This window comes from Manis javanica, chromosome 10 (assembly GCF_040802235.1).
Source record: "Manis javanica isolate MJ-LG chromosome 10, MJ_LKY, whole genome shotgun sequence".
NCBI classification, from domain to species: Eukaryota; Metazoa; Chordata; class Mammalia; order Pholidota; family Manidae; genus Manis; species Manis javanica.
Genome location: NC_133165.1, coordinates 49,841,530 through 49,868,171, shown reverse-complemented (window position 1 = coordinate 49,868,171; position 26,642 = coordinate 49,841,530). Strand labels below are relative to the sequence as shown.

At 35.1% G+C, this 26,642-nt stretch overlaps 1 protein-coding gene across 2 annotated transcripts in view; it reads left to right on the top strand.

Annotated features, from left to right (window-relative positions):
- The window catches only part of RBBP6 (RB binding protein 6, ubiquitin ligase), a 29,080-nt gene extending 24,549 nt beyond the window's left edge, over window positions 1-4,531 (top strand). For both annotated transcript variants that reach the window (XM_017663752.3, XM_017663743.3), the window contains 2 exons: window positions 414-2,162; window positions 2,534-4,531. In XM_017663752.3, coding sequence (XP_017519241.2) covers window positions 414-2,162; window positions 2,534-4,109 — 3,325 coding nt within the window. In that variant the 3' untranslated portion in view covers window positions 4,110-4,531. The remainder of the gene's footprint in view (window positions 1-413; window positions 2,163-2,533) is intronic.
- Window positions 4,532-26,642: the final 22,111 nt, after the last annotated feature.

Sequence of the window (26,642 nt, the reverse complement as noted above, 5' to 3'; positions counted from 1 at the left end):
TTTTAGAGACTTTATTTTTTGTTTCACTTGATATGTTGTTCATTTTAAAGTGAGACTATTGACCTATATCAGACCAAATTATTCCTACTTACATAAGCAGATAGGAGGAATTAAAATGTAAATTTAATTGGCATTTTGTTTAATGTTAAGTTTATTAGCTCATAATACTCACAGTACATTAATGCACTTCACTCTAATTGTTAAGATTTCACTTTTGTTTTGTAACAAATGATTGCTCTGATCTTTGTGTAGTTTATTCCATTCCAGTAGAGGTCACTGTGCCTCTTTAATCATCCAAGATATTTGATATAAAGAGAGATTGAACTGTGAGGAGAGCATGCTGAAGTCTGAAGACTGTATTTTATTTGTATATATTTCTCAACTATCAACTGTTGTTTTGTTCTTGTTTTTAGGTCTAAATCTCCCTATAGTGGTTCATCATATTCAAGAAGTTCATATACTTACTCTAAATCAAGATCTGGTTCAACACGTTCACGTTCTTATTCTCGATCATTTAGCCGCTCACACTCTCGTTCTTATTCACGGTCACCTCCATACCCCAGAAGAGGCAGAGGCAAGAGTCGAAATTACCGTTCACGGTCTAGATCTCATGGATATCATCGATCTAGGTCAAGGTCACCCCCGTATAGACGATACCATTCACGATCAAGATCTCCTCAAGCATTTAGGGGACAATCTCCCAATAAACGTAATGTACCTCAAGGGGAAACAGAACGTGAATATTTTAATAGATACAGAGAAGTTCCACCACCTTATGATATGAAAGCTTATTACGGGAGGAGTGTTGACTTTAGAGACCCTTTTGAAAAAGAGCGTTACCGAGAATGGGAGAGAAAATATAGAGAGTGGTATGAAAAATATTATAAAGGTTATGCTGCTGGAGCACAGCCTAGACCATCAGCAAATAGAGAAAACTTTTCTCCAGAGAGATTTTTACCACTTAATATCAGGAATTCTCCCTTTACAAGAGGCCGCAGAGAAGATTATTCTGGTGGACAGAGTCATAGAAGTCGAAACATAGGTGGCAACTATCCAGAAAAGCTTTCAACAAGAGACAGTCACAATCAGAAGGATAATACAAAGTCAAAAGAGAAGGAGGGTGAAAATGCTCCAGGAGATGCTAAAGGAAATAAACATAAGAAACACAGAAAAAGAAGGAAGGGAGAAGAAAGTGAAGGCTTTCTAAACCCAGAGCTGTTAGAGGCTTCTAGGAAATCAAGGGAACCTGCAAGTGGTGAAGAAAATAAAACAGACTCACTGTTTGTTCTCCCAAGTAGAGATGATGCTACACCTGTTAGAGATGAACCAATGGATGCAGAATCCATCACTTTTAAATCAATGTCTGAGAAAGACAAGAGGGAAAAGGATAAACCAAAAGCAAAAGGTGATAAAACCAAACGAAAAAATGATGGATCTGCTGTGCCCAAAAAAGAAAATGTTGTAAAACCTGCTAAAGGACCCCAGGAAAAACTAGATGGAGAACGCGAAAAATCTCCTCGATCTGAACCTCCACCTAAAAAAGCCAAAGAGGAGGCTCCAAAGACTGACAGTGCTAAATCATCATCTTCCTCTCAAAAAGATGAAAAGACCATTGGAACCCCCAGAAAAGCTCACTCCAAGTCAGCAAAAGACCAAGAGACAAAACCAGTCAAAGAGGAAAAAGTGAAGAAGGACTATTCAAAAGATGTCAAATCAGAAAAGCTAACTAACAAGGAAGAAAAGGCCAAGAAGCCTAATGAGAAAAGTAAGCCACTTGATAGCAAGGGAGAAAAAAGAAAAAGAAAAACTGAAGAAAAAGGTGTAGATAAAGATTTTGAGTCATCAATGAAAATCTCTAAACTAGAAGTAACTGAAATAGTAAAACCATCACCAAAGCTCAAATTGGAACCTGATACCGAAAAGGTGGATAGGAGCCCTGAAAAAGACAAAATTTCTTCAACTGCCCCAACCAAAAAAATCAAGCTCAACAGAGAAACTGGTAAAAAAATTGCAGGTACAGAAAATGTATCTAATACTAAAGAATCCACTGAAAAATTGGAGTCAACATCTAGCAAAGTTAAACAAGAAAAAGTCAAAGGAAAGGTCAGACGAAAAGTAACTGGAACAGAAGGATCCACCTCGACTCTTGTGGATTATACCAGGTATCTGATTAGGGGTTTGTGGGTGTGGATGTAGTTCTGGGAAAGAATTTCCTTTAATTTATCCATGCTTGTACTTTTCACTGAAGTGGAGCATGTTAGTTAAGGATGTGCTAATGTTGGGGCTGTTAGGCCAGTTTGCTCTTGTCTTTAAAGAATTGTGAAAGATAGGGTTTTAAGTAGATTTGGGTTGTAAGCCACATTTGTTTTTATACAATCACATACTTAAATTATTTACATCTGTATTAGAGCAAAAATACTGGTTTTTGAAAGTTAAAAGGATATTTATCAAGTTTAAGTTAGCTTTTTTATATCTGTCAATGTTTAATAATAGTAAATTCTTCATTAATTAACAACATTCTAATTCTTTTTAGTACAAGCTCAACTGGAGGCAGTCCTGTGCGGAAGTCTGAAGAAAAAACAGATACAAAGCGAACCGTCATTAAAACTATGGAAGAATATAATAATGACAATACAGCTCCTGCTGAAGACGTTATTATTATGATACAAGTTCCTCAGTCCAAATGGGATAAAGATGACTTTGAATCTGAAGAGGAAGATGTTAAATCCACACAGCCTATATCAAATGTGGGAAAACCTGCCAGTGTTATAAAAAATGTTAGCACTAAACCATTAAATACAGTGAAGTATACTGAAAAAGAAAGTGAGCCATCAGAGAAAATTCAGAAACTCACCAAGGAAGTGAGCCATGAAATTACACAGCATGAGGTGAAAAGTTCAAAAAACTCTGTGTCGAGTGAAAAAGGGAAAACCAAAGATCGTGATCATTCAGTGTTGGAAAAGGAAAACCCTGAAAAGAGGAAGAATAGCACTCAGCCAGAGAAAGATAGTAACCTGGACCGTCTGAATGAACAAGGAAATACTAAAAGTCTGTCTCAGTCTTCCAAAGAGATTAGATCTTCAGATAAACATGATGCAGTGCGAGGTTCCTCAAATAAAGATTTCACTCCCAGTAAAGAGAAAAAACCCGACTATGACAACAGAGAATATTCAAGTTCCAAACGGAGAGATGAAAGGAATGAATTAACAAGAAGAAAAGATTCTCCTTCTCGGAGTAAAGACTCTGCATCTGGACAGAAAACTAAGCCAAGGGAGGAGAGAGATTTGCCTAAAAAAGGGACAGGAGAGTCAAAAAAAAGTAATTCCAGTCCCTCAAGAGAGAAAAAACCTTATGATCACAAACCCACTTATGATACTAAACGCTCAAGTGAAGAGACAAAATCTTCAGATAAAAATCCTTGCAAGGATCGTGAGAAAGTTATATTAGAAACAAGGAACAATAAAGAGCCAAGTGGCAATAAATTACTCTATATACTTAACCCACCAGACCCACAGATTGAAAAAGAGCAAGCTCCTGGGCAAATTGACAAGAATACTGTCAAGCCTAAACCCCAGTTAAGTCACTCCTCTAGACTTTCCTCTGACTTAACTAGGGAAACTGATGAAGCCGCATTTGAACCAGACTATAATGAAAGTGACAGTGAAAGCAATGTATCTGTAAAAGAGGAAGAAACTTTAGGAAAAATTGCTAAGGAACTGAAAGATAAAGTAATGGAGAAAGCAAAAGAGACCCTGGACACAGCAACAGTCAGCCAGGTAGGCATAACCAGGAGTCAGAGTCAAAGCAGCCCCAGTGTTAGTCCAAGTAGAAGTCATAGCCCTTCTGGAAGCCAAACTCGAAGCCACAGTAGCAGTGCCAGCTCTGCAGAAAGTCAGGACAGCAAGAAGAAGAAGAAGAAGAAGGAAAAGAAAAAGCACAAGAAACATAAGAAGCATAAGAAGCATAAGAAGCATGCAGGCACTGAAGTAGAATTGGAAAAAAGCCAAAAACACAAACACAAGAAAAAGAAGTCAAAGAAGAACAAAGATAAAGAAAAGGAGAAGGAGAAAGAGAAAGATGACCAAAAAGTGAAATCTGTCACTGTGTAAAAAGGACAGATTTTTAAAATTGACTTAATTACTAAGTCATCTGTATTAAATTTTCTTATAGTGTAAAGAGATTCGAGCCTTGTAAATATAATGACATGGAAGACCCTGTGCTGCACTTAAAACATTGCTGCTTGATTATTCGATTTTTACATCCGAGCTTTATAACATGGACTTTTGTACAGAATTGTGAGTTGTGACCATGTAACATGAAAGGTTTTGCTAGGGCCTATTATTTTTAACCACCATTATTTAGTTGGGGTGGAGTTTACTGTACTGTGAAATTTTCACATTTGACTTTTTTTAATTGCCTGGCAAAAGCTGGTATCAGTTCTAAAATATCAGCAGAATGATTTGCTGAATTCATTACAACCCCGTTATGTCACTTTTTGATTACAATAAAAGTTTTCAGTAAACTTTTCAAATGTTGGATATTTGCATTATTTGAAGAAAGTAGTGTCATATCTCTTCCGCCTTCCATTTGCCTATTTAAAATTTCCTTTGAGCCTTTAGTGTGAGCTAAATTGAATATACAAAATTCTGAAGTAAACAGAAGGTATACTTCATCAGTGGGCTGATAGTAGGTGACCAATAATTAAGAAATGAGGATCAGTTGGAGGTCTAGTTGAATAAATGTAGAAGGGTCTTGGATATAATAATTAGTAGTTTGGACTTTGAATTTTGGAGATGAAGACTTGTGATTTGTTTATGGTCATGTACTTTCCTTGAAGCCCTATTAATGAGTAACGTATTCCTTTATAAAATGCCAGCTAAAAAGCATATTGGTGAGCCTCTGTGGCCTTAACCCACTCTGCCCTGTCGACAAGCAAGCAGCAATAGGTCAAGAAGACTGTGATAGACTTCCTTCGTGGCTGTGTTATGGAAGTAAGTATAGTGTAGGCAGTGAAAAGCTATTGAAAGGATTTGGGGGAGTTAGGATGAAAATAGTACTTAAAAATGGCAGTATAAATGGATCGAGAAGCCTGGCTAGGAGGAGGAAAAGAGGCCAGTTTTAGTCTATGGCAGTAATCTTAAGAGTACTTTGGCAGGGGACTGGTATGGAATAAGGTACTGACATCAGCAGCAACTTCTTTTAACCTGCCCCCTTGTCTTGATCCAATACCTTGAGTGTGCCATTTTTATGGGACTGTTTATCATTGGCAATCAATTTTAGGTGGTATACAAACTTGATTGAGTGTTTCCTAAGTACAACACTTTACATTTAAAGGAAAATTGCATGAGTGACATGAATGCTATCAACATCATGAAAACTGTTCAAGACTGAGTTAAGTTTGTGAAATGCTGCCTTTAAATGAAACCAGCTTTCCTGTAATGGTTTCTACTTTTGTGATTCTTCAGTGACATTAGTTTATTCCCAGACATCTGTATAACTAGTGATGAGTTAATATGTTCAACTGATTTCCAGCCCCACCCCACCCCCACACAGTGCATACTACTGCTACATTCAGATACTTCAGCTAGACTGCTCTTAATTCTTAAAATCTGGACCCCAAATCCAGATTATATCACACATTCACTGAGGATTTGGGCACCCACAACTCACTTTTTATCATGCCGTCGGGTGAGGTCAGTGTTATTCTCTAGGCTCGTGTTCTTTAGTCTTAAGCTCAGCTGACCTTCACTTTAACTACAGTCTACTCTTATGATAATTTTCCGGAGTTAAAGGTTTGAAAGAAAAGAAACACCTTTGCCACATATGGTGCCACATGCTTCTATTTATTTGATCCTTCAACATGTGGCTTATGATGTCTAATGCTACTTTGAGCAGAAAACTCCATTGCCTAAAAAGTCCAACCTTGGATACTCAAGCCCAGTGCCTAACCATTCCAGCTCATCCCTGCCATGTGGAGGAGTTAGATTTGTGAGACCCACCCATTTTTGCTGGTCATAAACCATCTTCTATCTTCTGCACTTGGTTGTTTCATCTGACTGACATTTCTTTCTACCTTTCTCACAAGTTCCTACTCATTGTTCAGCAGCTAGCTAGCCTTTTTGAAGTACTCCCTTGTGGTGCCTCCCTGTCCACCCATACAGAGATGCAGTTGCATCACTGAATATGCTGTAATAATACTCAAAACTGTTGTCTATGGGCTTTGGTTGTCTCACTGAACTGAGTGTGAGTGCCTCAGAAAGAATGTGTATGGTTTATATTCCAGAAGCCAAACCATGCCTTGCACACAATTTTGAATTTCCTAGAAATCAGTGAAATGTCAGCTTTTTTAAGGGGGGAAAATGTTTGGAATACTGTAGATTTGGAAGATACTATCCTTCCAATAACTAATTGCTTCAGTGTGCTAAATAAAGGGAGCTACATCCCCACCATAAATTTTTAAGCTGGGATTTCAAGAGAGAAAGCTAATGGTTTATTCATTCCAATTTTTGCAAGTGTCCTCATCTTGTACACTTTCTCCTGTCTTTAATGAATGCTGTTTTTAAGGCTCCTTTAAGGAATGCTGGTCTTAACTGTTGAAACTATATGGAACAAAGCCTGTGCTTTAGAACATGCACTTCTCCAAGCCTAGGCTACTGCCATTTACTTTAACTAGTTTAAGCATATCTCGTGCTTTAACCAGAAAAAGCCCAATACGTAGATAAGTATAAGTGTACCCTGCTTTTTCTTTTCATATATCATAAACATCCTTCTGACGTTAACATTTTTAACATTTTTAATTTTAAGAATAGAGAGTTGAAGAAAGCCACTTAAATCTTTGATAAAAGATAATGAGCTGCTGTGTCTGACAACACTTCAGACTAATGTGAAAAAGGTTAAAAGGAACATTCAAAGGTCTCACGTGAATACTTTCAGTAATGTAGTCTAAATGGTTTATCCAAGCTCCTTTTTGTTATAAGCCCTTGAGGTTATTTTTAAGATGTAAAAAGAACTTTTTTAAAATACCTGTTGCTTATTTCTTTGTGCACTTTAAAAAAACCAATGGAGGATGAGTATGAATAGGATCTCATATTAATGTCAGCACCAGCTTGATTCTTGCTTTTCCGCTTTGAAATGTACCTATTCAGTAATTTGCTATGAAGTTGGCTTGGCCAGTGTGAATCTTTTCCAATTTAGTTTGTCATTTTTTTTTGGTTCTCTACGTTTACAGTTACATGAGGAACATTATGTTTACTAGACTCCCCCATAACCAAGTTCCCCCCACATTACCCATTGCAGTCATTCTCCAGTGTAGTAAGATGTAGAATCACTACTTGTCTTGGTGTTGTACAGCCCACCCCACATTATACATGCTAATCATAATGCCCCCTTTCTTCCCCTGTCCCTTACCCTCCCTTCCCACCCCTCCTCCCCAGGCCTTTTCCCTTTGGTAACTGTTAGTCCACTCTTGGGTTCTGTGAGTCTTCTGGTGTTTTGCTCCTTCAGTTTTTCCTTTGTTCTTATACTCCACAGATGAGTGAAATCATTTGATACTTGTCTTTCTTCACCTGGCTTATTTCACTGAGTATAATACCTCTAGCTCCATCCATGTTGCTGCAAACGGTAGGATTTGTTTTCTTATGGCTGAATAATATTCCATCTGTATATGTACCGCAGCTTCTTTATCCATTCATCTACTGATGGACACTTAGGTTGCTTCCATTTCTTGGCTATTGTGAATAGTGCTGCGATAAACATACGGGTGCATTTGTCTTTTTCAAACTGGGCTGCTGCATTCTTAAGAGTAAATTCCTGTGAGTGGAATTCCTGGGTGAAATGGTATTTCTATTTTGAGTTTTTTGAGGAACCTCCATACTTCTTTCCACAATAGTTGAACTAGTTTACGTTCCCACCAGCAGTATAGGAGGGTTCCCCTTTCTCCACACCCTTGCCAACATTTGTTGTTGTTTGTCTTTTGGATGGTGGCCATTCTAACTGGTGTGAGGTGATATCTCAGTGTGGTTTTAATTTGCATTTCTCTGATGTTTAGGGATGTGGAGCATCTTTTCATGTGTCTGTTGGCCATCTGAATTTCTTCGTTGGAGAGCTGTCTGTTCAGATCCTCTGCCCGTTTTTTAATTGGATTATTTGCTTTTTGTTTGTTGAGGTGCATGAGCTCTTATATATTTTGGATGTCAACCCTTTATCAGATCTACCATTTATGAATATATTCTCCCATACTGTAGGATGCCTTTTTGTTCTATTGATGGTGTCCTTTGCTGTACAGAAGCTTTTCATCTTGATATAGTCCCACTTGTTCGTTTTTTGCTTTTGTTTCCCTTGCCTGGGGAGATATGTTCATGAAGAAGTTGCTCATGTTTATGTCCAAGAGATTTTTGCCTATGTTTTTTTCTAAGAGTTGTATGGTTTCATGACTTACATTCAGGTCTTTGATCCATTTTGAATTTACTTTTGTGTATGGAGTTAGACAATGATCCAGTTTCATTCTCTTACATGTAACTGTCCAGTTTTGCCAACACCAGCTGTTGAAGAGACTGTCATTTTCCCACTGTATGTCCATGGCTCCTTTATCATGTATTAATTGACCATTATGTTTGGGTTAATATCTGGACTCTCTATTCTGTTCCACTGGTCTGTGGGTCCGTTCTTGTGCCAGTACCAAATTGTCTTGATTACTGTGGCTTTGTAGTAGAGCTTGAAGTTGGGAAGTGAGATCCCCCCTGCTTTATGCTTCCTTCTCAAGATTGCTTTGGCTATTCGGGGTCTTTTGTGGTTCCATATGAATTTTAAGACTATTTGTTCCAGTTCATTGAAGAATGCTATTGGTATTTTGATAGGCATTGCATTGAATCTGTGGATTGCTTAGGCAGGATGGCCATTTTGGCCATATTAATTCTTCCTAGCCAAGAGCATGGGATGAGTTTCCGTTTGTTAGTGTCCTCTTTAATTTTTCTTAAGAGTGTCTTGTAGTTTTCAGGGTATAGGTCTTTCACTTCCTTGGTTAGGTTTATTCCTAGGTATTTTATTCTTTTGATGCAATTGTGAATGGAATTGCTTTCCTGATTTATCTTTCTGCTAGTTCATTGATAATGTATAGGAAAGAAACAGATTTCTGTGTATTAGCCATTTTTAAAGCCTTTAATATTAAAAGATACAAGAGTAGACATACATCTAAGATTCAAAATAAAACACTTTTTGTAGAAACATTGGCACCTTAATAAAATTCTGGTAATTGTTTATAAATATGTTTTAACCCAGGCTTATTGACATAAAAAGCTGTTTCATGTCCTAAACTTTAATAACATTTTGTATAGAAGGAACAAATGAAGCTACATCAGTGCTTACAACCAGGGAAAGGATGGGGACAGACAGCCAGAAATGTGGGATTTTGCCATAATGCCACATTTTCAAAGTGTTTTTTATTTTTTCTGAAGAAGTAAAGACACCCACCCAGAAATCTGCTCCTTGAGAAAGCAGATGACCTCTTGCGAAGTACAAATAGAATATCTTGAGCATTATGAGCACCTCATAATCTGGAGGGACACACATAAGGAATAACCCTTTGGCTTATTTTTTTTATTAAGGTATTATTGATAGACACTCTTACGAAGGTTTCACATGAAAAAACAATGTGGTTGCTACATTCACATGTGTTATTGTGTCCTCACCCATATCCCATTGCAGTCACTGCCCAACAGTATAATAAGATGCCACAGTCACTATTTGCCTTCTCTGTGCTACACTGTCTTCCCATGATCCCCCCAACCATGTATGTCAATCATAATACCCCTCAATTCCCTTCTCCTGTCCTCCCCCCCACCCCTCCACCTTGGCAACAGCTAGTCCCTTCTTGGAGTCTGTGAGTCTCGCTGTTTTGTTCCTTCAGTTTTGCTTCGTTGTTATACTTACAAATGAGGGAAATCATTTGGTATCTGTCTTTTTCCGCCTGGCTTTTTTCACTGAGCATAATATCCTCCAACTCCATCCATGTTGTTGCAAATAGTAGAATTTGTTTCTTATGACTGAATAGTATTCCATTGTGTATGTACCACCTCTTCTTTATCCATTCATCTACTGATGGACACTTAGGTTACTTCCATGTCTTGGCTATTGTAAACAGTGCTGCAGTAAACAGGGGTGCATATGTCTTTTTGAATCTGGGATCTTGTTATCTTTGGGTAAATTCCTAGGAGTGGAATTTCTGGGTCAAATGGTATTTCTATTTTTGGTTTTTTGAGGAACCTCCATATTGCTTTCCACAAAGGTTGAGCTAATTTACATTCCCACCCAACAGTGTAGGAGAGTTCCCCTTTCTCCACATCCTTGCCAGCATTTGCTCTTCTTAGTCTTTTCGATACTGGCCATCCTAACTGGTGTAAGGTGATATCTCATTGTGGTTTTTCTTTGCATTTCCCTTATAATTAGCACATCTTTTCATGTGCCTGTTGGCCATCTGAATTTCTTCTTTGGAGACTTGTCTGTTCATATTCTCCACCCATTTTTTAATCAGGTTATTTGCCTTTTAGGTGTTGAGGCATGTGTATTCTTTATATATTTTGGATGTTAACCCCTTGTTGAATATGTCATTTACAAATATATTCTCCCATACTGTAGGATGCCTTTTTGTTCTGTTGATGGTGTCCTTTGCTATACAGAAGCTTTTTAGTTAGATGTAGTCCCATGTGTTCATGTTTGCTTTTGTTGCCGTTGCTCGAGAAGATGCATTCAGAAAAAAGTTGCTCATGTTTATATTCAGGAGAGTTTTGCCTCTGTTGTCTTCTAAGAGTTTTATGGTTTCATGACTTACATTCAGGTCTTTGATCCATTTTGAGTTTACATTTGTGTGTGTGGGGAGAAACAATAATCCAGTTTCATTCTCTTGCATGTAGTGTCCTCTTTAATTTTTCTTAAGAGTGTCTTGTAGTTTTCAGAGTATAGATCTTTCACTTCCTTGGTTAGGTTTATTCCTAGGTATTATAGTCTTTTTGATGCAATTGTGAATGGAATTGTTTTCCTGATTTCTCTTTCTGCTAGTTCATTAGTGTATAGGAATGCCACAGATTTCTGTGTATTAATTTTGTTTCCTGCAACTTTCCAGATGTCAGATACTAGATCTGGTAGTTTTGGAGTGGAGTCTTCAGGGTTTTTTATGTACAGTATCATGTCATCTGTAAACAGGGACAATTTAACTTCTTTACCAATCTGGATGCCTTTTTTTTTTTCTTTGTGTCTGATTGCCGTGGCTAGGACCTCCAGTCTGTTGAATAGAAGTGGGGAGATTGGGCATCTTTGTCTTGTTCCCAATCTTAAAGGAAAAGCTTTCAGCTTCTTGCTGTTAGGTATAATGTTGGCTGTGGGTTTGTCATATATGGCCTTTATTATGTTGAGGTACTTGCCCTCTATACCCATTTTGTTTAGAGTTTTTATCATGAATGTTGAATTTTGTCAAATGTTTTTCAGCATCTATGGAGGTGATCAGTCATTTTTGTTCTTTTTGTTGATGCGGTAGATGATGTTGATGGATTTTCAAATATTGTACCATCCTTGCATCCCTAGAATAAATCCTACTTGATCATGATGGATGATCTTTTTGATGTATTTTTGAATTTCATTTGCTAATATTTTGTTGAGTATTTTTGCATCTATGTTTATCAGGGATATTGGTCTGTAATTTTCTTTTTTGTGGTGTCTTTGCCTGGTTTTGGTATTATGGTGATGCCAGCCTCATAGAATGAGTTTGGAAGTATTCCCTCCTCTTCTACTTTTTGGAAAACTTTAAGGAGAATGGGTATAAGGTCCTCACTAAATGTTTGATAAAATTCAGCATTGAATCCATCTGTTCCAGGGGTTTTGTTCTTTATTACCAATTCAATATCATTGCTAGTAATTGGTCTGTTCAGATTTTCTGTTTGTTTCTGGGTCAGCCTTGGAAGGTTGTATTTTTCTACAAAGTTGTCCATTTCTTCTAGGTTATCCAGTTTGTTAACATATAATTTTTCATCGTATTGTCTAATAATTCTTTGTATTTCTGTGGTGTCCATAGTGATTTTTCCTTTCTCATTTTTTATTCTGTTTATGTGTGTAGACTCTTTTTTTCTTTATAAGTCTGGCTAGGGGTTTATCTATTTTATTTTCTCAAAGAATCAGCTCCTGCTTTCATTGATTCTTTCTATTGTTTTATTCTTCTCAATTTTATTTATTTATGGTCTAATCTTTATTATTTCCCTCCTTCTACTGACTTTGGGCCTTATTCTTCTTTTTCTAGTTTCATTAATTGTGAGTTTAGATTGTTCGTATGGGATTGTTCTTCTTTCCTGAGGTAGGCCTGTATTGCAGCATACTTCCCTCTTAGCACAGTCTTCGCTGCATCCCACAGATTTTGCATGGTTGAATTATTGTTGTCATTTGTCTCTGTATATACTTGATCTCTGTTTCTATTTGGTCATTGATCCATTGGTTATTTAGGAGCATGTTGTTAAGCCTCCATGTGTTTGTGGGCTTTTTCATTTTCTTTGTGTAATTTATTTCTAGTTTTATACCTTTGTGATCTGAGAAGCTGGTTGGTACAATTTCAATCTTTTTGAATTTACCGAGGCTCTTTTTGTGCCCTAGTATATGATCTATTCTTGAAAATGTTCCGTGTGCACTTGAAAAGAATGTGTGCATCCTGCTGCTTTTGGGTGGAGAGCTCTGTAGATGTCTGTTAGGTCCATCTGTTCTAATGTGTTGTTCAGTGCCTCTGTCTCCTTATTTTCTGTCTGGTTGATCTGTCCTTTGGAGTGAGTGGAGTGTTGAAATCTCTTATCCACAATGTCATCCCTTCTTTTGTGTCCTATACTCTTCATCTTTGAAGGCATTTTTCTGAACCAAGGAACAATTCCCCTGTGATGAATTATGCCATTAGAGGGCAGAAGAAGTTGCAGTTAGTTCTTTAAAACAGCAACTCTTCTTTTTGCTCTACAATTTTTTAAAAAATTACCATGATTACAGAAACATAAATGGCCTGTTACAGTTTGAAAAAGTTAAATGTCACCAGAATAAAAGTGCCAATACAAAATTACATTGCTTAAGAGTATTTAGAGTTAACCAAAACCAACCTGATTCTCTATCCTCCCACCACCTTGGTATTTCCACTGGTTTTGTCTATAATGGCTAGTTTTCCCAGCTCATAATGCACATTATCAATTTTCAGGCTTTTAAATTATTTTGTTTTTATTTCTAACAAAGTCATGCACGTTTAAAAAGTCAGAAAGTTCTTCAGTACAACAAACCTTCTAATCTCCTGCCTGAACCTATTATACCCTGACTTCAGTTCTGCAGAGACAATTTATCCCAATTCTGCTAGTTCTTTTTTAAATAACAAACAAAAAACTTCTTATATGTGAAGAGTATACTCTCCTTACTAATTTTTCAGTTTCACGCATTAGCTACTGCTCACTTTAACCTCCCCACCACACCCCCATAATATATACTCTCCCACCTCCAATGATTTACCATTTGGGTTAAATGATTTACCGTTTGGGTTAAATCAAAGTGGTGTGTACATTACTATGTCTCTCTATATATTGTTTAGAATCAAGTGTGTTTTAGGATTCTTTTCATGTAAAATTTTGTTTTTCCTGGAAATAATGATTGGCTCATTTTAAAAAGTGTTCCGTTTCCTGTAGATCACCAAAATATATAAACTACTTAGTATATTCAATGAACTACATGTTCTTTCAGTTTTTTCTGTTTTTCTTGAGATAACTCTCTTAAAACCTTCTTCAAATCTATTATAATTGGTTGTCTGCTAGGCCTGCCACACAGCTGTGATCCTTTTTACTATTATCCTGGGAATTTTCCTCATCCTCTCTCCTGCACTGGGTCTTTTTGTCTTCCATTCACTATCTTCTGCTTTCTAGATTGGCTTCCTCCTTTGGGGTGAAGGGCACAAAGTAAATTCTTGAGAAAGGCTACACAAGGTAAATTTTTTGAGAGCCTGTGATATAAAATATACTCTACTCCACCCTCACACTTAATTTATAATTTGGGCATGGAATTCTAGGTTGGAAATTATTTTCACTTACACTTGGAGGCATTCCTTATAGCTTCCAGCATTGCTGATAAGGAGTTCAAAGCCATTCTGATTCCTAATCCATTTATGTGACTTTTTCTTTCTCCAAGTTAGTTTTAGGAACTTCCTTTTATCCTGAATGTGTTAAAAAAAAATCTAATGATGTGTGTTGATGTGAGTCTTTCCAAATTTATTTTGCTGAGTGCTCTATGAGCCTTTCCAATCTGGCAACTCATCTCTTTCATTTCTAGACAACATTCTTTTATTACCTGTGGGATAAAATTCTCCATTCCGTTTTTCCCCTGGGACTTGTTATTTGGATGTTAAATTTCCTGGACTGATCTTCCAATTTTCTTACTCTTTTCTCCTTTTTTCCATCTGTTTTATGTTATGAAGTTTCCTAAACATTTTCCAATTTTTATTTTTGCTAGCATATTTATAATTTCTCAGAATTCTTTTTTATTGTAACCTTCTTATAACATCCTGGTTTTTTTTTTTTCGTGGCTATAACAGGGCTTGTGGAGATAAAATACTTCTTTTTCTTAAGGTTTTCTTATGCTCTTTGCATTAGAAATTGTAAGATTTGTCAAGCGTGTTCTATTGTAGGGTGATCTGATTGGATCATTTCACTGGAGGATCCCCAGTTACCAATATCTTCCAAGCATTTTTCTTGGGCTAATTTCTCCAGAGAGCAATACTGTACTCTTCAAAATGAGATAGAGGAGGTAAAATATAATTACAAAACTGACTACCAGGAACTTTTTGGGAGACAAATAGGCTTCATTCAATATGTAAACTTGATCTCCCTGTTTCATTATACTATATCTGCTTATAGCTATGCCTAATGTCCTCAAATCCAGACCCTTCAGTAGTTCTCACAAGAGCTACATACCTGGGGAGCTTTTAAAACGATTGAAGACTGGGTGGATCCTACCTCCAGAGTTTGATTTTATATATCTGGGTGTTGCCTTAATATCAGGCTTTTTAGAATCTCCCCAGGTAATTCCAATCTGCAGCCAAGGTAGGAAACCATTACTCTAGTTGAATGTCTCCAGAGAGTTAGCCTCCATTCCTCTGCCAGGCTGAGCTGCTTTGTATTCAGCCTTTTTGCCCTACCTGCATTCCTGCTTTCAGTAGTATCTGCTCCCCACATATTCTGATTCTCTCTGGGCTTCTCCACTTGTGAATAATCTGGCTTTGCACTTCTGATTTAGACCTCTGATTTTGTGATCTGCTATGTCAGTTAATAAGCACTTGTCCAGATGAATTTCACCTTCCAGAAATGTGTTGCTATTATTTTCTCTCCTATTCTCCTTGTTCATTTATTTATGCCTTTTTTCTCTCATCATTAGAGTGCATTTTGGGGAAGGAGCTGAGGTTAATATATTCAATCCACCATGTTTAGCTGGAATTTCTCAATGCTATTCTATATTGTAAATATTGTTAGAATGTCAGCTGGTGGCTTGCCCAAGTCCTTCAGATTAGCAAAAATTGAGCCTGAAGAATATCAAGTTTTCCCCAAGATTTCATGAATTTCTGGACTGCTCATTTTCAAGGCCATTCTAGATTTGTGACTTCTGGCTCCTTGGTCCATTTAAGTTTTTCTTTAGATCAGGAAAAATCTTATTGTTGCCTTATTTCTTCTCCTCCTCTACCTCTTTCTTTTCTTTGTTTTAGGGATTTGTCTTACATATATCATTTCCACAAGCTTCTATAAAAAACCATTTTTTATCTTCTTTTTCTTTTGGGAGAAATCATAGTTTATATTCCCTAATCCAAAAATCCCCATGTACAATCTGCCATTCACCTCCTCCTCCATACTTTTTGATTCCAAAACCATGTTTCCATTTAGTCGTTTGCTGTTTATTTTGTGTGACAACTTACTTGATCAAGTTAGACAGATACAAAATCCACTTCAGTCTTGCTGAGAACATAAAGTAGACATAGGGTCTAATTTTTTTGTTGTTTCTGAGAAATTAATTTATTTCTGAAGGAGAACCAATGCTGAGTTCCACAAAATTGTGGTTCGCTTTTTGAATTACATTTTCTTAAGTTTTCGTTTATTCACCTATACAGAAGGAGAGCTATTTGACTTTTTTTAGCCAAACAACTTCTGGTCTTTTAATGGTGTCTTGCTCTTTGTTTCTCTTTTACTTTTTTTCTTCTTTTACTTTTTTCTTCTCTACTACTTCTACTCTTTTACTTACTTTAAGTAACATTTGTTTTTGCTCTTCTGGTTTCAAAGGTAGCACACATTTGTTATAAAAAATTTGGGAATTGTAGAAAAGCACATAAAACAAAATTAAAATTACTTTAATCCCACAACCCAATGATCTTTTATTTCCTTCCAGTTTTCCCAAGTTTGTATGTAGTTATCCCAATTCTTTAAAAAATTTTCAGTTGTTACTATTTTTGGCTATATGTGTATGTGTGTATATACATATATGTGTGTACGGGTGTTAGTGTGTATGTATATAAAGAAGTTTCAACATCTTTTTGTACAGCTTCCATCAATAACCACGACCAACCTCACTCCAGGCAACCACCGTTACTAACCTGGTTAACTGGGTGCTTGCATATCCTTACCAAGTTTCTTTATACATATGCTAACATACACATATTCACATTCTTACTACCTTTCCTTCTTATACAAATAGTTCTAGAAAAAAATAATAGTAAGCACACCATTTTGCCCTTTACCTTTCTCACTTACTAATATACTTGGACATCTTTCTTTGTCAATACACAGAAAAGTTTCCTATTCTTTTTATAGCTGTGTAATATTTAATTATATGTAAATGTAACACAATTATTTAATTGGTAATTTAGGTTGTCAACTCTTGCTGTTACCTACAGTGTTAAACACACTAGTAGTGAATTCAGTAGTGCTTTTCTCTTAGTCTAATTATTGTTTCAAATGCTCAAATATTTTTTATCCTTTTCATTTTATTTTAAACATTTTAATTAAGATTTAATTGCTATACAATAAACTGCACATACGTAAGCTGTGCAAAATTTGATAAATTTTGACATATGTGTACAGCTCTAAAACCATCAATCATTATTATACTCAAGTTAATGAACATATGTATCACCCCTAAATATTTTCTTGTGTCCTTTTGTAAGCCCTGTCCAACCCTTTCCCCTCCCCAATCCCCAAGCAACCACTGACATGCTTTCTGACAATGTAAATTGATTTGAATTTTTTAGACCTTAATATACATGGAATCATACAGTATGTGCTTTTTGTGTAGTTTCCTTTATGCTGCATAATTATTTCATGATTATGCTGTGGCAGGTGTCACTCCTTTTGTTACAGAATGAGATTTTTTGTTTGCTTCTGTTTGGTTATCCATTCACTATCAGTGGACATTTGCATTGTTTCCAGTTTTGGAATATTATAAATAAAGCTGCTCTAAACATTCATATACCAGTTTTTCATGGATATTTGCTTTCATTTCTCATAATACCTAAGAATGAAATTGCTAGATCATATGGTAGGTTATCTATTCAATGCTTTAAGAAATTTTGGAACTGTTTTCTGAAGTGGCTGACCACTTTACATTTTCACCAGCAGTATATGAGTGTTCCACTTGCTTGACAACACATGATGTGCCCAGTCTTTTTAATTTCAGCTATTCTGATAATAAGTATCTCATTACAGTTTTAATTTGCATTCCTGTTGACTAGTTTTCATTGTGCTATTTGCCATTCATATATCTTTAGTGAAGTATCTGACTTTTTACCCATTTTAAATTTTAATTACTATTATATTTTGAGAGGTCTTTATATATTCTGGGTACAAGTCCTTTATCAAACATGTGATACACAAATGTTTCCTTCTAGTCTGTGGCTAGTTTTTCATTGACTTAACATCATCTTTTCAAGACCCAAGTGTTTTATTTTTAAAGATTTTTCTTACATTTGTTTCTTATATAAACTCTTCTAAATATTAAAATCTTATATATCAGTCCTGTAAAGATTGTGAATTTGGTAGTGTTTCTAAGAAATCTCTGCCTAACCCAAACATAGGTCACTTCAGTGTTTTCTTCTATAAAGTTTATAACTTCAGGTTCTACATTTAGGTCAATGATACAGTTTTTAATACCAACTTTGTTGAGATATATTTAACAGACCATAAAATTCACCCTTTTAATGTATACAGTTCAGTGGTTTTAAGTATATTCGGTTGTGCAATCATCATCAATATCTAATTAGAACATTTCATCACCCTTAAAAGAAATTCTATATCCATTAGTAACTCCTCATTTCTTCCTCACCTCAGCTCCTAGGAACCACTAATCTACTTCCTGGCACTGTGGATTTGCCTATTATGGCATTTCATATAAATGGAATCAGACAATATGTGGCATTTTGTTTCTGGTTTCTTTCACTTAGCATAATATTTTCAAGGCTCATCCATGTTGTAGTATATATCAGTGCTTCATTCCTTCCTATGAATGAATCTATTGTATGACTATACCACATTATGCTGATGGATCAGTTGGTGGGCATTTGATTTGTTTCTCTTTTTTGGCCATTATGAATAATGCTATGAACATTCATGTACAAGTTTTTCTTCAGATGTATATTTTCAGTTCTCAATCCTATAAGTGGAGTTGCTGGATCATTTGCCAAACTGTTTCTCAAAGCAGTTGTGGGAAACATGAGAATTCCGATTTCTGCACATTCTCTCCAACACTTGTTATTGTGCATCTTTTTGTTTATTAGCCATCCTGGTGGATATAAAGTGATATTACATTGTGGTTTGGATTTGCATTTCCCTGATGACTGATGATGTTAAGCATCTTCATGTGCTTATTGCATATTTGTTTTTTTTTTTTTTTTGCAGAAAGATCTATTCAAATCCTCTGCCCATTTTTTACTTGGCCTAGTTGTCTATTTATTGTTGAGTTGCAGGAGTTCTTTATAAAGCCTGGACATAAGTTCCTAACCAGATATGATTTGCAAATATTTTCTCCCATTCTGTATGTTATCTTTGTACTTCCTCTCTGGTTTCCTTGGAAGCAAAAAAGTTTTTAATTTTGATGATGACCAATTTATCTTATTTTTTTCTTTTGTCACTTGTGCTTTTGGTGTCATGTCTCAGAAAATATTGCTTAATCTAACATCATTTTGATCTACTCCATTTTCTTCTAAGAATTTTATCATTTTATCTCTTGCATTTTGAGTTAATTTTTGCATCTGGTGGGCAGTAGGAGTCTAATTTTATTGTTTTGCATGTGGATGTATTCTTGCCCTAGCACATTTTGTAAGACTACTATTTCCACATTGAACATTGGCACCTTCACCAAGATCAGTTGAATATTAAGGTGAGGGTTTGTATATGGATTCTTCTATTCCATTCCATTTACATATATGCTTATCCTTAATCCAGTTACCCACCCTGCATCTTTATAGGAAGTTTTGAAATTGGGAAGTGTCAACTTCCAACTCTTTCCTCTTAAATATTTTGTTGGCTATTCTGGGTCCCTTGCATTTCAATATGAATTTTAGGAGTAGCTTGTCCATTTATGGGGAGAGAAAAGGCAGTTGTGATTTTGATAGACCTGTAGGCCTCTTTTGGTAGTATTGCCATCTTAATAACATTAAGTCTTCTAGTTCTTGAACACAGGATGTCTTTGCATTTATTTATACCTTCTTTAATTTCTACAATGCTTTGTAGTTTTTGTTGTGCAAGTTTTGTGCACCCTTGGTCAAATTCATTCTTTATTATTTTCTTTTTGATGCTATTGCAAATTGAATTGCTTTCCTAATTTGACTTTTGGTTGTTCATTACTAGTGTATAGAACTACAATAGGTTTTTACATGTTAATTTGTATTCTGCAAACTTGCTGTACTTGTTTACTAGCTCGAATAGTCTGTGGATTTCATGGGATTTTTTAACACACAGGGTCATGTCTTCTGTAAATAGGGATAGTTGTACTTCTTCCTTTGCAACCTGGGTACCCTTTTTTGCCTTGCCTAATTTTCTGACAATGTTGAATAGAAGTGGTCAGAGCAAACATTCTTTTGTTGTATTCCTGATGTTAGGAAAAGCTTTCAGTCTTTCATAATTAATTTAAATAACTTATAGGAGGGGTTGGGGTGGGTAGGTGGGGAAGGTGAGGGGGAGAAAGGGGCACAAAAATTCTCAATCATAATGTAAGTTGGTCAGGGGAATACTAGTACTGCATGGAGAACATAGTGATACTGTAACATCTTTCTATGTTGTAATCACAGTAATGGGGGTGACTAATAACTGTTAAACCACTGTGTTGTGCATTTGAAGCCAATATAAGATTGTGTATCAACAATCCCTCAATTAAAAAAAATTTATGACCAGTTTGAGGACATTTCCTCTATTCCTAGTTTATTGAATAGTTTTTATCATGAAAGGATGTTTGACTTGGTCAAATGCTTTTTCTATGTCTCTTGAGATGATCATATAGTTTTTGTCCTTTATTCTTTTAATACGGTATATTACATTGATTTATTTTCATATGTTAAACCAACTTTGCATTCCTGGAATCCTAATTGGTCATGTTGTTTAATTGTTTTTAAAGGCTACTGGATTCAGTTTGCTAGTATTTTATTTAGGAATTTTTTTTACCTATAAAGAATATTAGGTGTAATGTTTTTTTCTTGTGATGTCTGTCTGGTTTTGGTATCACGGTAACATTGGACTCATAAAATGAATTGGGAAGTGCCCTTATGATCATTTTAAATTAATTTTTGTGTAGTGTGAAGTATGGATTGAAGTTCTTTTTTTTAATTCAGCGTATGTATGTTGATTTTTTTAAAGCTCCTTTGTTAAAAAAGACTATGCTTTCTTCACTGAACTGTCTTTGCGTATCAGCTGGCCATATTTGTGTGGGTCTATTTCTGTACTTTCTATTCTGTTCCATTGTTTTTGCATCTGTCTTTACACCAACACCACAGTGTCTTGGTGTCTAATAATACTCTAGCTCTATCCTCCAATCTTGGTCTTCTTCAAAGTTTTTTCCCCCACTATTCTATATCTTCTACATTTTCATGAATTTTAGAATCAACAACTCTTTATGTGGTAAAATACACATAGCAAAATCTATCATTTAACCATTTTTAGATGGTTGTTAAGTGGGGTTAGGTACATTCACACTATTGTACATCCATCACTACCAACTATCTCCAGAACTTTTTCATCATCCCAGACTGAAACTCTGTACCCATTAAACAGTAACTCCCCATGCCCCTCTCCTCCCAGTCCCTGGCAACTATTTTATTTTCTGTCTTTCTGAATCTGACCTCTCTAGGTACCTCATATAAGTGGAAACATATTGTACTTTTCCTTTTAAGTTTGCTTGTTTCACTTAATATAATTCTTCAAGGTTCAAACATGTTACAGCCTATGTCAGAATTTCCTTCCTTTTTAAGGCTGAATAATATCCTATTGTATGTATCCCACATTTTTTCTTCATCCATTCATCTGTACATCGAAATTTGGAATACTTCCACCTTTTGGCTGAATAATGCTACTAAGAACATTTATGTACTCCTCAATTTTCACCAAAAAAAAAAAAAAAAAGCCTGATGGGATTTTAACTGGGATTGCACTGAGTTAATACATCAGTTTGGGGAGAATTGACATTTCCACAATACTGAGTCTTCCAAACCATAAACCATATGTCTTTCTATTCATTTAGATATTCTTTCACTTCTTTAAGTATTTTGTACTTTTCAGTATACAGATCTTACACATTTTTTTGTCAGATTTATCCCCAAGTTTTTCATATATTTCATGATATGATAAATGGTATTTTTTAAAATTTTCATTCTGATTGTTGATAATATGAAGAAATACAGTTGATCTGGGAAATTAATCTTATATCCTGAACCCTGCTAAACTTACATGTTAATTCTAGCACTATTTTTGTAAGTATTAACTATTCTACAAAAATGATCCTGTCATCTGCAAATGAAGACAGTTTTACTTCCTTTCCAGTCTGGGTGCCTTTTATTTATGTATTTATTTCTTGCCCAAGTGCCCTAGATAAAACTTAGAGTGCCATGTACAGTAAAAGTGGCAAGTCAGATATCCTTGTCTTGTTCCTGACCTTAGGGAGAAAGCCTTTCTATTATGCGTGATGTTAGCTGTTGATTTTTTCATAGATGCCCTCATCAGGTTAAGCAAGTTTCCTTCTATTCCTAGTTTGCTAAGAGTTTTCAGAAATGGATATTGAATTTCGTCAAAAAAAAATTTTTTTCAGCATCTATTGAGATAAATCATGTGATTTTTCTTTTCTAACTTGTTATGTGAATTATGTTGATTCAATGTTAAATCAATCCGTTATTACTGAAGTGAACCCTACTTAGTCATTATGTGGTTACGTTTTCATATGTTACTAAATTTGATTTGCTAAAACTCTGTTAAGAATTTTTCTATCTATGTTCAAGAGGAATATTAGTACTTTCCTTATATTTGTTTTTCTGAATTGGTATCTGAATAATGATGCCTTTGCAGAATTAGTGGGAAAATAGTTCTTCCTCTTCAATTTTCTGGAAGAGCTGGTGTAGATTTAGAATGATTTCCTCCTTAAGTACTTGATAGAAATCCTCAGTGAAGTTTGCTCTGGGGTTTTCTTTGTTGGAAAAATTTCAACTATGATTTCACTTTCTTTCATAGATCTAATACTGTCCAAATTATCTATTCATTCTTGAGTGAGCTTTGGTAGCATGTATCTTTCCAGATTTGTCTATTTCATTAAATTGTCAAATTCATCAACAAGAGTTTACTCATAATATCTTCTTTTTATCCCTTTTACTATTCACAAAATCTGGAGTAATATGTCTCTCATTCCTGAAATTGGTACTTTATGTCTTCTTTTTTTTTTTTCCTTGATCAGTTTAATTGATCTGAAAATATCAGATTTGGTTTTATTGATGTTTCTGTATTGTCTTTTTAGTTTTCTATTTTGTTGCTACCTATTCTAATCTTTATATTTTCTTCTGTTTATTTTATGTTTCTTATTTTGTCTGACTTTTTTTCATTTGCTTTCTGTTTCTAGTTTCTTAAGGTAGTAGCTAAAGTTACTGAATTGAAATTTATTTTTCTAATACAGGCATTTAGGGTTACAAAATTCCATTTAAATACTCTTAGCTGCATTCAACAGAATTTTGTATGTTGTGTTTCTATTTTTCATTCAGTTCAAAATACTATTTTTTTTTATTCTTCCTCTCACCTCTGGGGTATTTAGAAGTGTTATTTACTTAGTTTCCAAATGTTTGGGGATTTTTCACATATATTTCTGTCATTGATATCTAATTTAATTCCATTTTGGTCAAAGAAGATACCTTTATGATTTTATCCATTTGAATTTTTTGAAATTTGTTTTATGACTGAGACTATGGTTTATCCTGGTAAACGTCTATGTGCACTTGAAAAGAATATCTTCTGTTTTTATGTGAAATGTCTGATAAATGTCAATTAGATCATTTATTAAAATGTTATTCAAGTCTTCTATACTTATTTTCTGTCTAGTTCTATTAATTATTGAAAGAGGGATGTTGAAATATTTATCTATTATTATGGGTTTGTCTGTTTCTCCCTAATGTTCTATCAGCTGTGCTTATATTTTGAAGCTCTCTTATTTGGTGAATAAGTGTTTAGGATTGTTATAGCCTCTTTAATAATTGTCCACATTGTCATTATGAAATTACCTTCTTTATTCCTTATGGTAGACATATCTTTGTGTTTGATAGTAATAGAGCCACTCTTTCTTTCTTTTGGTTAATGTTAGCCTGGTATATCTTTTTCCATCCATTTATTGTTAACTGATTTATATTTTATATTTAAAATGGGTTTCCTTTAACATATACTTGGTTCTTGCTTTTTCATTCATTGGACAATCTCTGTGTTTGAATGGAATGTTAAGGCCATGTACGTTGAATGTGCTTATTGATATGGCTGAGTTAAAATCATCAGTTCTTTGTCCCCACTTTTCCATTTTTCCTGTTTTAAGTGAAGTGGATATTTTATTATGCTATTTCATCTCCTCTGTTGATTTATTAGCTAGGGCTCTTAATTATGTTATTATAGTGGTTGCCTTAGAATTTAAGGTATGTATCTCAAACTTATCACAGCCTACTTTTAAGTGATATTCCAAATTCACATGTAGTTAGTGTAAGGATCTTCTGTTACACATTTATTTTTCCCCTCCGGTCTTCATGCTATATTTTAAAAATTAAATATCTTAAAAAAAATTTTTTATATCAAGGTACAGACAATAAAATATACAAATTTCAATGTACAGCTTGATGAATTTGGCATGTATATACACTCATGTAACTACCAGTTTTCATGCTATTTTTATCATATAATTTACTTCTATTTATTTTATACACCCACAATACCTTTGTTATTTTTGCAGAGATTTAAATAAGTATTTATATTTACCCATATAGTTATCATTCCTGTGTTCTTCATTCCTTTATGTAGATCCAGATTAACATCTGGCATCATTTTCCTCTGCCTAGAGGACTTCCCTGAACATTTCCTTTCAGCTTTTATATGACTAAAAACATTTTATTTTCTTTCATTTTTGAAAGATTTTTTGCTAGTTACAGAATTCTAGGTTAACTTTTTTTCCACCTTTAGTACTCTAAAGATGTTACACCCACTTTTCACATGCATTTTTGTCAAATAAAAATCTGCTGTCATCCTTATGTTTGTTCCTCTGTATGTAAAATATCTTTTTCCCAATCTCATTGCTTTTTTACTTTTTGTAACAGCTTTATTGAGATATGATTCACATGCTGTACAATTCACATTTTAAGTATACAGTTCAATGGTTTTCAGTATATTCACAGAGTTGTGCAGCAACCACCACAATTGATTTTAGAACATTTCATCACCCCAAAAAGGCACCCATACCCTTTAGCTATTATCACCTCCCTGATATGCTCATTTCCCTCAGCCCTAATCTACTTTTTGTCTTTACAGATGGGCCTATACTAGATATTTGATATAAAGGAGTCATATAATGTTTGGGTTTTTGGTGACTGGCTTCTTTTGCTTAGCATAATATTTTCACATTTCATCCATGTTGTAGCATGTGTCAGTAATTTCTCTTTATGGCCAAGTAATACTCCATTTAATGTATATACCATATTTTGCTTATCCATTCACTAGTTCATAGACATTTAGATTGTTTCCACCTTATGGCTATTGTGACTAATGCTGCTAAGAACACTCCTGTACAAGTTTTTATGTGAACATGGGTTTTAATTTCTTTTGGGTAGCATCAGAATTGTGAGATCAAATGGTAACTGTATGTTTAACTTTTTGAGGAACTGCCAGATTGTTTTCCAAAGTGGCTGCACCATTTTACATTCTTTCCAGAAGTGTATGAGCCTCCAATTTTGACTTCTTTGCCAACACATCTGTCTTTTTTAAAATAGCATTCCTAACTGATATGAAGTGGCCTCTGACCACTTCTAATATTTTTTCTTTATCACTGGTTTTAAGCAACTTCATTATGATGTTCTTTGCTGTAGTTTTCTTTATGTTTCTTGTGTGTGGTGTTCATTTAGTTTTTTGGATGTGTTTTTATAGTTCTCATCTATTTGGAAAAATTTCAGCCATGGTTTCTTAAGTTTTATTTTTCTTTCCCTCTCCTCTTAGGGTCTCCAATTACATGTATATTTTATTAGGCTGCTCGAAGTTGTCCCATAGCTCACTAAGGCTCTGTTCATTTCTTTCTATCTTTTCTTCTCCATATGTTTCATTTTGGGTTATTTCTATTCCTGTGTCTACAGATTCACTAATATTCTGTTTTACAAATATAATCTGCTTTTAATACTATGCAGTGTAATTTTTAACTCAGCCATTATAGTTTGCCTATCTAAAAGTTTGATTTTGGTCTTTGTATATCTTCCTTCTTTCTACTTCACATATTTCATCTCCTTAACCTGCTGTACATACGTAATATGATTTTCATAATTGCTTGAGTTTCCTTATATACTAATTCTGTTTCTTGCAATTTCTAGGTCAGTTTTGATTGATTTTTTTCTCTCTCTATGAGTTATGTTTTGCTGTGCCTTTGCATGTCTGATAATATGCAGGATTGGGTGGTAGACATAATGAATTTCACTTTGATGTGTGCCAATTTTTTTTGGTATCACTAATCTACAATTGCATGAGGAACATTATGTTTACTAGGTTCCCCCCTTCACCAAGTCCCCACACACAATCCCCATTACAGTCACAGTCCACCAGCGTGGTAAGATGCTGTACAATCACTACTTGTCTTCTCTGTGTTGCACAGCCCTCCCGTGCCCCCCTCCCCACATTATACATCCTAATTGTAATGCCTCCTTTCTTCCCCCCCCCCTTATCCCTCCCTTCCCACCCATCCTTCACAGTCCCCTTCCCTTTGGTAACTGTTAGTCCTTTCTTGGGTTCTGTGATTCTGCTGCTGTTTTGTTCCTTCAGTTTTTTCTTTGTTCTTATACCCCACAAAGGAGTGAAATCATTTGCTACTTGTCTTTCTCCGCCTGGCTTATTTCACTGAGCATAATACCCTCTAGCTCC